The sequence below is a fragment of the Centropristis striata genome, chromosome 16, assembly GCF_030273125.1.
Source record: "Centropristis striata isolate RG_2023a ecotype Rhode Island chromosome 16, C.striata_1.0, whole genome shotgun sequence".
Lineage (NCBI taxonomy): Eukaryota > Metazoa > Chordata > Actinopteri > Perciformes > Serranidae > Centropristis > Centropristis striata.
Genome location: NC_081532.1, coordinates 14,622,884 through 14,635,040, shown reverse-complemented (window position 1 = coordinate 14,635,040; position 12,157 = coordinate 14,622,884). Strand labels below are relative to the sequence as shown.

Genomic DNA, 12,157 nt, shown 5'->3' with positions numbered 1-12,157 from the left:
TTTTACTGACCTCTGTCCCCTTCCCACTTATGTATACCTGCCATAAACAATCTCTGCTCTGCCTTATCTCGTCCCTTTACCCAATCTATCTTCCCAATCTTCCCAACCACTTGAGTTTCTGCCCTTTTACCTTCACCCTGCGATCACTCTTTGCTCTGTATCCAACCTTCCTCTCATCAATCTTCTTTCCACTTTGTACCCTGTTTCTGTTTTACCTCTCCCCTGATCCTCACCCTAACCTTTCACTTCCTCATCTCTAACCACGGCCTGACCACCTATTACTCATGTCTCTGCAGTGGAGCGCAGCCCCGTCAGGAACATCCAGGTTTTCAACCCATCTACCAACACTCTGAATGTTCGCTGGGAGGCTGCCACAGGCCCAGTCCAACAGTACCGGGTGGTCTATGCTCCTCTGACTGGTGCCAGGCCCTCTGAGTCGGTGAGTTTCCATCCACAGCACACATATGAATAAGAAGAGAGAACATTTACATTGGTGCGCAATGCCACAATTTACTATTTAGGTAGAAAGTTGCGCTATACTCCGTTACAGTCATTCCCTGGCTGTAATGAAAAACAAACAAGTATGAACCTGCAAATGAGCATCATATGGCCCCATTAGGAAAGAGGAGAATTAGAGTACACAGCCAATTAAAAAGTTTTAACAGTTTATAGTTTACCATATGCTATCAGGAATGAATCAGCCTCACCTTTATCTTCTAAAAGAAAACTGTTTATTATGTGAGTGCCTGTGTTTGCATGCATGGGTACAGCTTCTGCCAGCTGAATTCTTTTAGGCTCTGCTAACGATTTAAACCAAGAATGGGTTCATTAAATTACAACTCCCGTTCTTGACACGATATATATGACATCTGGCTCCAGTGTGCCCACATCTTCAGCTTCTTCTCGAGCTGCTAAAAGAATCCACAAGTGTTACTTTGACACGGCACCATTAGCTCTCTCCAGCATCTGCAAGAAAGATTGCATTACGAACAGCTTTTTTTTCTGCTGGGACAAACAGTCTTTGAAGAGTGAGGAATATTCTTTTTTATTAATAGAGATTCATATTTATGGCAGGAATTTTTCCATCACTGGAGCCAATAATGTGCACAGCGTGGCACCACCATCAAAACTTCAAGCACATCAGCAAACTGATCAGCAAAATAGATTTTAGACAACATGAAATTATTGTAGCATTTTCCATTGCCATGAAGTTATAGTGAGCAACCCATTTGCTGGTCCAAAACTCACAATGGTGCTCTCCCTTCACCCAGTCTTTCTGTTTCTACCGTGAGCACCTACACAAGTGTTCATCCCTCCCCCGTCCTCACTCACTCACAGAGGTTATCAGCAGCCCTCGAGCACCGCTGACCTTACTCTCTCCAATTATTTAACCCACAGTCAGAGAGAGAGAGTATGTAATCAGCTGTCTTCACTGTCAGACTGGGTCAAACAGCGGTGCCAGCTGTCAAACATCAAAGGGTTATTTGGCTCTTCCTTTCACTTAGTGCTGACAGCGAGGGACTGTTGAGTAAAAGGGAGGTGTGAGAGGCTGTGTACGACACAAGCAGCTGTCAGGAGAGAGGGGAAAGGTCTTTGTTTGTGTATGTGTAGGGTGAGGGATTTGCATTATGTCTATATTGTAGTTAGTTTTTTTTCTTTTAGAAAATAAACACATTTGCTGTAAGCTTTGTCTGATTTTACTGACTGTTTAGTCTACACATGCTGCACTTCAAAGGTGTCTATTCCTGATGTATTTGGTGTCTGTGTGCAGGTTGTGGTTCCAGGGACCACCACCACTGCCCTGCTGCAGCAGCTGCTCCCAGACACTGATTACAATGTTGGAGTGGTTGCCCTGTATAGCGACGGCGAAGGACCCACCATCAGTGACGCCGGAAAGACACGTAAGAACCTGAGCCAGTGTGTTTAAAGAAAAACAATCTGAGGGCTCTATGGATCATGCAAGTGAAGATCATTCATATGTATTTCACTAATAAATAATAGCTTAATTTTTCATGTTTTCTCACTCAGTCCCCCGCAGTGGCCCAAGGAACCTGCGTGTATATGACCCCTCCACCACCACTCTCTCTGTGAGCTGGGAACATGCTGACGGTCCTGTTACACAGTACCGCATCACATATGCCCAGACCACAGGAGACCCCATTGAGGAATTTGTAAGCTTACTTCCGCATGATTCCACTGTTGCATATATAATATAATACATTTAGAGCTGCAGTTATCCCATTTTTGCCTAGTCCCAAGTGATAAACCAAACATTTACTTGATTCATTCTTCTAATAATACTTCTTTGTGTCTTTTAGACTGTAGTACCAGGAAACAGAAACAATGTGATCCTGCAGAACCTGGATCCAGACACTCCTTACAATATTAAAGTGACTGCCATGTATGCCGATGGGGCCGGAGGACAGCTGGAAGGAGATGGACACACATGTATGGACTCTTTTTATTAGTGCAATCTGTGTATTTCTGATTCAAAGATACTTTTAGTCCATGAAACTAAGCATACTGACAGACACATATTAAAGGTATCAGTCAGTATTCTACCATCAGAGTGAGGAATCCACAGCAGAAAATCTGAATAGATTGATCCACTGATTAGGATCCTGGATCATAGTAAAGTAAAAGTGGAATAAGTGAAATTCTTGACTTTGCATGAAGGCCAAACACACCGAGAGCCTTTGCCAGATAATTCTAAACTGGCTGTGCTCCAGTGAGGGGGATCTCATGCTCGCAGTGCTGGCCAGTGTCTTACCTAATTCTGCCTTTCAAACAAAAGAAGCCCTATTACTTTAGTAATGCCACTCCGCTCCTTGAGGCGGCTTTATTTTCTTTTCTTTTCCTCTGATGTGGCAGAATTTATCATACCCTTGATCGCACATTGAGATATTTTTCAACCATAATTCAAAAGCCATAATAAGCAATAAGCTATAATGCAGTAATTGCCCTGCTGACAACACTGAATACACTGGAATTCCATCACATTGCAATGAAAAGAAGCCTGTCTTGACTGTGCTGCCCTGTCTTGTTTCTCACAGTGGGTATGCTCGGCCCCAGGAACCTTCGTGTTTCTGATGAGTGGTACACCCGCTTCAGGGTGTCCTGGGACCCCGCCCCCTCCAGAGTTACTGGATACAAGCTTATCTACCAGCCCGAGGGTATGGACATGTTGTTTTGTTGATAATACTGACTAACACATGTTACTGAGAACATGTGTTACTTGTTTACTTAAGAAATCAGAGGCAAACACATGAGACTCTGTTTTTTTAATTTCTCTTCCAGGCTCTGATGAGTCCTTGGAGGTGTCTACTGGAGATGTTACCTCCCACCAGCTGCATAACCTGAAACCTGGAACCACCTACGACCTGAAGGTGCTGGCACAGTACCCCACAGGCCTCAGTGCACCTCTCATTGGACAAGGCACCACATGTAAGATGATTACACTGTGATTTATTCGTTGACAGATTTACCTGCACAAAATGAAATGGTTGATTCTAGTTTTGACTGCTGATCTATCATCGTGTTGAGAAAGTATGTTCACAAAGAAAATGTTTTTTCTCTAGTGTACCTGAACGTGACAGACCTGACCACCTACAATGTTGGCTATGAGTCCTTCTGCATCAGGTGGACCCCTCACAGAGCAGCCACCTCCTACAGACTCAAAGTGAATCCTATTGATCGTAAGTGTTTTACTCACTTTTAGACTTGTTCATGAAGACTTTGAATTTGTTAGATTACTGCAATCTGAATCTGGAATCTTTTTCTCCTCTCTTCTAGCCTCTAAGAAGGGATCTCAGGAGATCACTGTCAGTAGCTCGGAGCATAATTACTGCTTTGATGGTTTGACCCCCGACTCTCTCTACGATGCCACAGTGTTTACCCAAACACCCAATCTGGAGGGACCTGGAGTCAGCGTTAAGGAGAGGACATGTAAGATAACATCCTCAATGCTGGTTTAAAATGTATGAGATGACAATGCTCTCACTCACTCTTAATGTTGTGCATGTGTTTCTGTTTTGTCTTGCAGTGGTCAAACCCACAGAGGTGCCAACCGAGCCTCCCACCCCCCCTGCTCCAGCAACAGTCCCCCCTGCTCTAGATGGTTAGGGAACCGTTGATATTTATATCACTATGCTGAAATAGTCATTTTTATGTCTTTTTTTAAGTTTTAAGTTTTATACTAATATTGTAAATTGTCCCTGTGCCACAGTGTGCAAAGGTGCCAAGGCTGACCTGGTCTTCCTCATTGATGGTTCCTGGAGTATTGGAGATGAGAGCTTCAACAAGGTCATCCAGTTTGTCACAAGCATGACCGGAGCCTTTGATGTGATCAGCCCTAAGGGCATGCAGGTCAGCAGAATCTTTGGTGCAGTCTTTAATCTTTATCTCTTTGTACATTTTCTGGACACAAACCGACTATATGCAATGTTTTGAAAGACGATAAATGTGTTTTATATAGGGGGATTTCATTACAAAATGTCAAAAAGTGTACCATGTGTTCATGCACTCATACATGTATGTGCTTATGCACCCAGCATAGGCATTTTCAATTAGCATATTGCCCTGGAAACTTGACATGCATACAGACAAATCAGTGTTACATTTTGGCGTTGCATTGTCTATGTTTTCATATTAGGTTAGGTTATAATGGGTTGGATGGAGCATGATAAATGTCACCATAAGCACTGAATACTTGAGACAGCCAGCTTAACACGGGGTCAGTCCCACTCATTGTCACTCTCTTATCTTTTTTGTACAGGTTTCATTTGTGCAGTACAGTGATGACGCCAAGACTGAGTTCAAGTTGAACACCTACCACGACAAGGGCATAGTGATTTCAGCTTTGCAGACCGTGCGTTACAGAGGAGGCAACACCAAGACAGGTACGCCACCAAGCAGCATCTTAGCAAACAAATTGTTTCAAATGATCAGATTTGATGTTTACTGTCCTTCCTCCTTCCTTCCTTCCCATCCTCCTCCTTCATCAAGGCGTTGCTCTGAAGCATGTCTATGAGAAGGTGTTCACCTCAGACAGTGGCATGAGGAGGAATGTCCCGAAGGTGCTGGTGGTGGTCACAGATGGACGTTCCCAGGATGACGTTAAGAAGAGTGCAGAAAAACTGCAGCATGCTGGTATGTGTTGGGTTGTTAATCACTGTGTTTTATTATGTGTTGTACGTACAGGCTGTCCTGTAGCTGTTTTGAATTACCGACAGTCCAGCTTGCTCCCAAACACTGATTTCCTTCATCAGAACCACAGTTTTATGGCTGATTTAATAAACTGTTGTAATAATCCCTGCTGTGATATAACTGACTGTGGTTATTGGAAACTTAACAATGGTCTTTGTTTTTTTTTCCGTGTATGTGTTTGGCCCCCACAGGCTACAGTGTGTTTGTGGTTGGAGTGGCCGATGTGGACCTGACAGAGTTGAGAAATATCGGAAGCAAGCCCAGTGAGAGACATGTGTTTGTTGTGGACGACTACGACGCTTTTGCCAAGATCCAGGACAACCTGATCACCTTCATCTGTGAAACGGCTACTTCCAGTAAGGCAGACATGAATACATCACATCACACTATTATAATTTAGCATTTCTGCACTCCAAGAGGAAACTTCCTCTTGACATTTCTGTTGCTGATTAGTGCACCTGCAGAGGTAACAGGAAGCTCACCCATTGCTGCACTTTTCAACTCATCTGCTGCCAGGAAATGTACAACCAGACATGAATCATGTTCTTTTAAGCCATAATCTGTTTTTTCCAACCCTCTACAACTTTTTGTCCTGTTTCAGCTTGCCCTCTGATCTACATCAATGGGTTCACAACACCTGGTAAGCATACAGCATCCCCATGCACCTTACACGTTCCTTCCAGGGGCTTTTTGGCATTCGTTATCATCTATTATTTCTATTATTTCTCTTTCCACACTCTCAACATGTTCTTGTTTTTTTAATCCCTTCCAGGCTTCAGGATGCTGGAGGCTTTCAACATCACAGACCGGACATTCGCTGGCATGAACGGAGTGTCCATGGAGCCGGGATCCTTCAACAGCTACATTGCCTACAGGCTGCACAAAGATTCCTTCTTAAATCAGCCCACCAAGTAAGCTGAGCTGAGAACTAACAATTCTAACAATGTATTTGTCAAACAGAGGGAGTGTGAGGCTCACTATGTGCACATTCCCAGCCTCTTGGCCTTATCTCCTGTGCGCTATAATCCTGCCCAGCCCACAGTAATTATTCATAATGATGCCTCTGTAGTCATGAGGGTTTCCCCAGTGCCCTCTGGCAACAAGCCCAAAGCCCTATTTGTTGTTGCAGCTTGTGTAATACGGGGTGCTCGCAGGATAAAAAAAATGTGGTTACAGAATTAAAACGTTCCTGAACCCAACCCTTCTCCCACCTTCACCCCTAGGTCAAGAGGTTTGTCTCTTTATTGGGCTTAATTTCAGCGGTGTTAGGATATATTCTGAGCTGCGGGAGAATCTAAACCTCTTCAGCATTCTCTGTTAATATGTTTATAATGATTCGTACTTTGTGTGCATGGGTGCAGCTATTGCCATAATGTGCACAAATGGAAACACTTCGAACTGCAGCAAAGTAGAGGGGACAGAAAATACTTTCAATATGTGGGCAATTTCTGCAAGGCCAGGGGGAAAAAACTGGCAATCATTTACAAGTTCTGCAGCTGATGTGAAACACTGGGTGCTGCATCATTGTAGCAAGATTTAACAGTCTTGGTATTCATTTGTAAGAATGATGAGGGCACAGCTCTGACTAATGATGATGTATGTTTTTAACAGGGAGATCCATCCGGAGGGTCTTCCCCCATCCTACACCATCATCCTGCTCTTCCGCCTGCTGCCCGACACAGGCTCTGAACCTTTTGATATCTGGCAGATTTCCGACAAAAACAACAACCCTGAGGTCGGGGTCACCGTCAACCGTAAGCCTCTCATCCTGTTGTGGCCCTCAGCTGGAGGGGGAAGCTTCTGTACCTGACCCAACATATACACAGCTGTATACTCTTTATTAACAGCTTAAAGCTGCTTTCTTTTTCCTCTCTTACCTAATTTACAGACAGACAAATTGATTAATCTTTGTCAGACACAATAGGCAGTAAATAGGGCAGTGGAAGCAGTTTGTAGTAAATATGACCACTGCTCTGACTCACAGTGTTATTCTGCATTTGGCTCGACTTTTTCAAATATGCACTTACACACGTGGTAAATGCATGCGAATAATTACGGACATGGACCTAATCCCTCCTAGCCTTCCCTTTATCCCTCTCTGCTCTCTACAGCCATGTGTTCTCTATAGTCCTGTCTGTGCTTTGCGTGCCACCGCATCGTAACGCACTGTCAGGGATTCATCAAAGGCTCTTCTCTTTTCAGCTTCCAGCAAAACAATCACGTTCTACAACAAGGACACCCGAGGAGAGATCCAGAAAGCCATGTTTAATGAGGAGCAAGTGAAGCGGCTTTTCCATGGGAGCTTCCACAAGGTAAACACAATGCATGATTTCTTAAAGTGAGGAGCACTGTGCTCACCACATAGTGATATTATTAAAGTTTGGCTTTAATACGACAGACTGAGAATCTTTTGTGGTCACCTGTGGGCTGATTATCCTTTCCAGATCCTTTTACATACTTAATATTGTTTCATTCTTCTCACTTCCTTTCACATAGATTGGTTTTCAATAATTTCATATGTCTCTGCGTGACTTTTACGCTTCATTTGATTTGGATGAAACGGACAAGCTGCCAATGCAATGCAGCGGTATCGTGTTTGCTGTCAAAAGTTCCCAGCTATCCATCACAGAATGTCGGCGTGCTGTCAAAATGGGCCTTTTTTATGAATTGACATTAATCTTTGTTTTTTTAAGACTACGGGCAGTTAATTTGATGAATGGGTGGTGCAGGCTATAAATAATTTTAAAGAGAGGTTGGGGGGACATTCTGATACTTCAGTGACCCAGAATAATGTGCAAGTTGTTACAGTTACCCATGGAGGTCCGACCACATCAAGACTGGAGACTATCATGGTAGTTGTTAAGTGAATTTCAAAACAGTCTGCTCCTAACTTCAGCACTGGTCAGGGGAGTGGGTCGCTTTTAATTTGGGTTCAGCTTGAGTTGGGCTAAAAAAGGCACAAGGCATTTCAAGAATAGATCCTAACGTCTGCATATTTTTCACTGAATAAGCAGACATTATGGTATACTTTGAAGAGGTTCTCCAGGGACCTAATATACAGACTTTATGATATTTTCTTAAAGAAGTACTCCAGAGACTTTTTTGAAACTGAGATTGAGATATCTTGACTTTTAGTCCCTAGTGTAGCTCCAAAAGTATTGAATCCTACATCTCCCATAATGCAACTCATTAGCTTATTTTGTGAGACTTCCCTTACCTGGAAAAAGCTCACATCCTCAATTCCATACTGTAGTTTGTAGTACAGGCCTTCTGCTACAGTATGAATTTGAAACTCTGTTGAATGTTATGTCAAAAATTGGTGTAGTGTCCCTTTAACTTTTTTTCTGAAGCTCTAATAGGGGGTAAAAGATGGATTAAGGACACTTGGTGGTTGTGGAAGCAAGAATAGCATGCATTGTAAGCAATGGATTAAAGGTTGTATCCAGATGTTTCCAACTGTCCCACAGATACATTTTCTTGACTCTGAAACTAATCCAGGCCATCAGCAGCTCTGCTTGTCATGACTCCCTTTGGGGAGGGCTTATTAGAAGATTCATTTACAACAGCTACTCTTCAAACAATCTGTCTAAACCTCTCATCTAACTAAAAATAACCACCCACAATGGTGTTATTGTTTTGCAAACTCTGTTTCTTTTCAGTGGTTTAACCACTACATTAGGCCCACATGCCAAGCTTACAACTTTGATAAACAGCATTTGTGTCATATAAAGTCTCTTGCAGCCACAGCAAGAGGTAAAAAGAGACATCAAATGCCTGTAAGTTCAACTCAAAGCAGCAGCGACTATAAAACATCCTCTGTTATGGTCCACCACGGTGGGGTGTACAGACCAGAACAATGAAGGACAGAATATTTTCATACCAATCTTGAATGACTTAAGATGCCAGATGCATCACAGGAGGAAAAACAACTGGTTCCAATGTACTAAAAGTCACGTCCAATTGCATTTGATTTTGTTCCCAAGGACAGCGTGGTACTTATTTAGCACACAGGTTTCTCCCCCGTCTAATCCTAAGGTAATCAGACTGAATGACCCTTTTCAATGGACTAAAATCTTATCCAACATCAAAGTACGCCCACTTCCTGATTTTACAAAGTACAGTTTTTTGAACTGATGAGAGCGATATACTGTATTGGCCCCCAGATCAGAGAGTACCATAAATGGCTTTTCAATTTGACCATTTAGCATCTACACAGCTAATTGTAGGGTAACTTCATGAATGAATGGTGCCCTGGAAAATGTTGGGTCAGGACTGGATGAAAATGACATCACTGCTGGTCTAGTTGGACAGCAGCCTGATTTGTGTGAGAGGGCACACACACACACAGTCTGTGGCCATGGTGGAGACTGTAGTCTGAATGTACACTGGGTGGCTAGTTTGTGGTGCAGTAGTTGTTGTTCCATGAGCTGGCGAGTCTGCAGCGGTCTACCTAGCTGCTTATTTGCTGGTCTGCTGAGTAAGTGCCACTGCCGACAGCTGTGGTGCTGTGTGTGTTTACATGTTGTCAGTGGTTTCCCAACACTTTGTCCATGGCTATTACAGAGTGACCTCTGTAATAAAAAGTGTGTGTGTGTGTGCGTGCGTGTATCTGTGTCTGTGTGTTGAAACCTGAGTGTGACCAATAATGAGGGTTGTCACAAATGGCAGTTTGGCTTATTGTCCATGTGTGAAGACAAACAAACCAAAGCCCAATAAACTTAAATGTTGACCCTTAGGTTTTAGATTTCCAAATGACATCAGCTAATGATTAATTCTTTAGCCATCAGCAGATGGATATTAGATTAGATATTACTTTTTTAAAACGTTTTGTTTACTTTTTTTAAAATACAAATGAATCATACACTTATAGAGACTGTCTAGCATCATATCACATGTTCCAAAAGTTCACAATGACATCTTCAGATGAATTGTTTTGTTCAACCAACAGTTCAATCTGCAGAGATATTCAGTTCATTATTATATAAGACTAAGAAATATCAAAATGTTCATGTGCCATTTTTTTTTTTTTTAAATAACTTAAATAAATGTACAATCAAAATGCTGATTCCTTTTCTGTAAATCATATAATATATTCATTTCCTAATCAATTCAGCTTTCTCCATCTTTCTCCTCATCTTTATGTAGTACTGGTGCGACTAGGGTTCAACACTGCATGTTCAGTACCTTAAATCATGGCTATTCCTGGCAATTCATTTTGACCTCAAATCTAAATTTATGCGAGGCTTGCTAGCAGTTAATTTCATTCAGAAATTGTGTCACTTGATCTGCAGTTTCTGCTTCCGTCGAGTGTTGGACGTACTTTATGTGTGTTCATGCCACAGTGCTGGGTCAGAGAGTGCTTACAGATTTGGCTTTGTTTCCCAAGCTAGTTAATAAAGAGTAACCCAGGCTGGAGAGGTCGTGGTCTACCACTAATAGAACATGTGGGAAAGCTCTCAGAGATGACTATAGCAGATGCTAGCCACTCACTAGCCCACTGGGGAATCCCCTCCCACACTCGTCGGGTGGGAGCCCATAGAGGGAACTTTCCTGTTAACTGAAGTGAAGAAGACATTTTCCATAAGCCACAGTGACTAGTCATGTCTTACAGTTAGATTTGTGGAAGTTTGAGCATGTAGTCACTGAACAGTCCACTGTAGTTTGCCTCTGTGCTATAAAACACACAAACCCTATTGTTCTTTGAGAAGTCTTGAACTTAATCCTTCAATGTTTCCTTTCAGGGACTTTGTTGAAAAGGTTGTGCCAATATACGCATACACTAATTAAGACAGAGAGGAAGGTTTTTGCCAAATTGCCCACTGACTGCAGTCATTGTACTCTTCATTTGTGACGACTTTCTTTTAGAAACAAAAAAGTCTGATTTCTGTGCAATGGACAAGTAGACTTACTGACCTGAAAAGCCACTCTAGAAATACAGGAAATTATGTATTGACTTCCCTTACCAAAGAAATCCACAGTGCCTTGTCTGTTCACAGGTGCCAGATCAGACATGAGAGCTTCACATCTCGAATGATACAATGAAAATGATCAGCCCAAGTGGGGATTTCATGATCCGTCACAGCACTGTTTGCATTGAAACGGCAATCTAATGGAGATTCGTACTGATTATCTATTTCCCATTACTGTCAGTGAAAGCCAACTTAATCTTGGATGTTTTTGATAGAGAAGACTCGCACCTAATTATTAGTGCATGCATGAAATTGAGGATCTGGATTATAAAAACGAAGAAACAGCAGGAAAGAGCCAAGAATAATAAAATCTAATCTGATAGCAATCATGGAAATATATCGAGTGTATTGGAGCGAGGACAGTGTCAGCCTGAAATCTTACCATATGGACTCTGAATGAGTGTTGACACAGGGAAGCACAGTGAAACCTTCTGTGTTAACAATTGATGAAGAAAAACTGTTCATCTGTCAACACTTTGCTGCAGTAGGACCAGATCACTTTGCAGCAAATTCCATCAACCGAGGGAGCAGTGGTCACTAGAAAGCTAGTTGTTCTGAGGCTTTTTTTTTTCCAGTAACTACAGTGTTTTTATTGTGTTTACTTATTGGTCAGTGAGGTAATATATACATGCTCATTATTTGCAATCCCACTATATCATCCAAAGCTGTTTTGGTAAGCTCTCAGAAGCATCATGGTATAATGTATTCATGCCAGGACCCTGGGATAAACGACACCCCTCTTTCTTTGTGGTCCACCAGATAGTTTGTTCTGCTGCCAAGGAAGTCAACTGTAATTTTGTGATTGGTTGCCAAGAACTATGGCCTAGCCTGTGGTCGGTATGGTTTTGTAGAAAGAAATGGTAGCTTGCTTTTCCTGACATAAAGAAAGCTTGTCTGACTGTTGAGCAGGGGAAAATTTGCAACAGTGAGGGGAGAGTATATGGAAAGTGTAGGACGTTTGATGGCACGCCGCAAATGATATT

At 42.4% G+C, this 12,157-nt stretch overlaps 1 protein-coding gene across 1 annotated transcript in view; it reads left to right on the top strand.

Annotated features, from left to right (window-relative positions):
• Positions 1-12,157, top strand: part of col12a1a (collagen, type XII, alpha 1a) — a 60,419-nt gene that overhangs the window by 36,444 nt on the left and 11,818 nt on the right. The window contains exons 35-51 of the mRNA XM_059352542.1: positions 297-439; positions 1,772-1,901; positions 2,029-2,171; positions 2,319-2,448; positions 3,054-3,173; positions 3,298-3,444; positions 3,579-3,695; positions 3,793-3,945; positions 4,043-4,117; positions 4,226-4,365; positions 4,775-4,898; positions 5,005-5,148; positions 5,397-5,561; positions 5,807-5,845; positions 5,978-6,116; positions 6,817-6,959; positions 7,408-7,517. Coding sequence (XP_059208525.1) covers positions 297-439; positions 1,772-1,901; positions 2,029-2,171; positions 2,319-2,448; positions 3,054-3,173; positions 3,298-3,444; positions 3,579-3,695; positions 3,793-3,945; positions 4,043-4,117; positions 4,226-4,365; positions 4,775-4,898; positions 5,005-5,148; positions 5,397-5,561; positions 5,807-5,845; positions 5,978-6,116; positions 6,817-6,959; positions 7,408-7,517 — 2,162 coding nt within the window. The remainder of the gene's footprint in view (positions 1-296; positions 440-1,771; positions 1,902-2,028; positions 2,172-2,318; positions 2,449-3,053; positions 3,174-3,297; positions 3,445-3,578; positions 3,696-3,792; positions 3,946-4,042; positions 4,118-4,225; positions 4,366-4,774; positions 4,899-5,004; positions 5,149-5,396; positions 5,562-5,806; positions 5,846-5,977; positions 6,117-6,816; positions 6,960-7,407; positions 7,518-12,157) is intronic.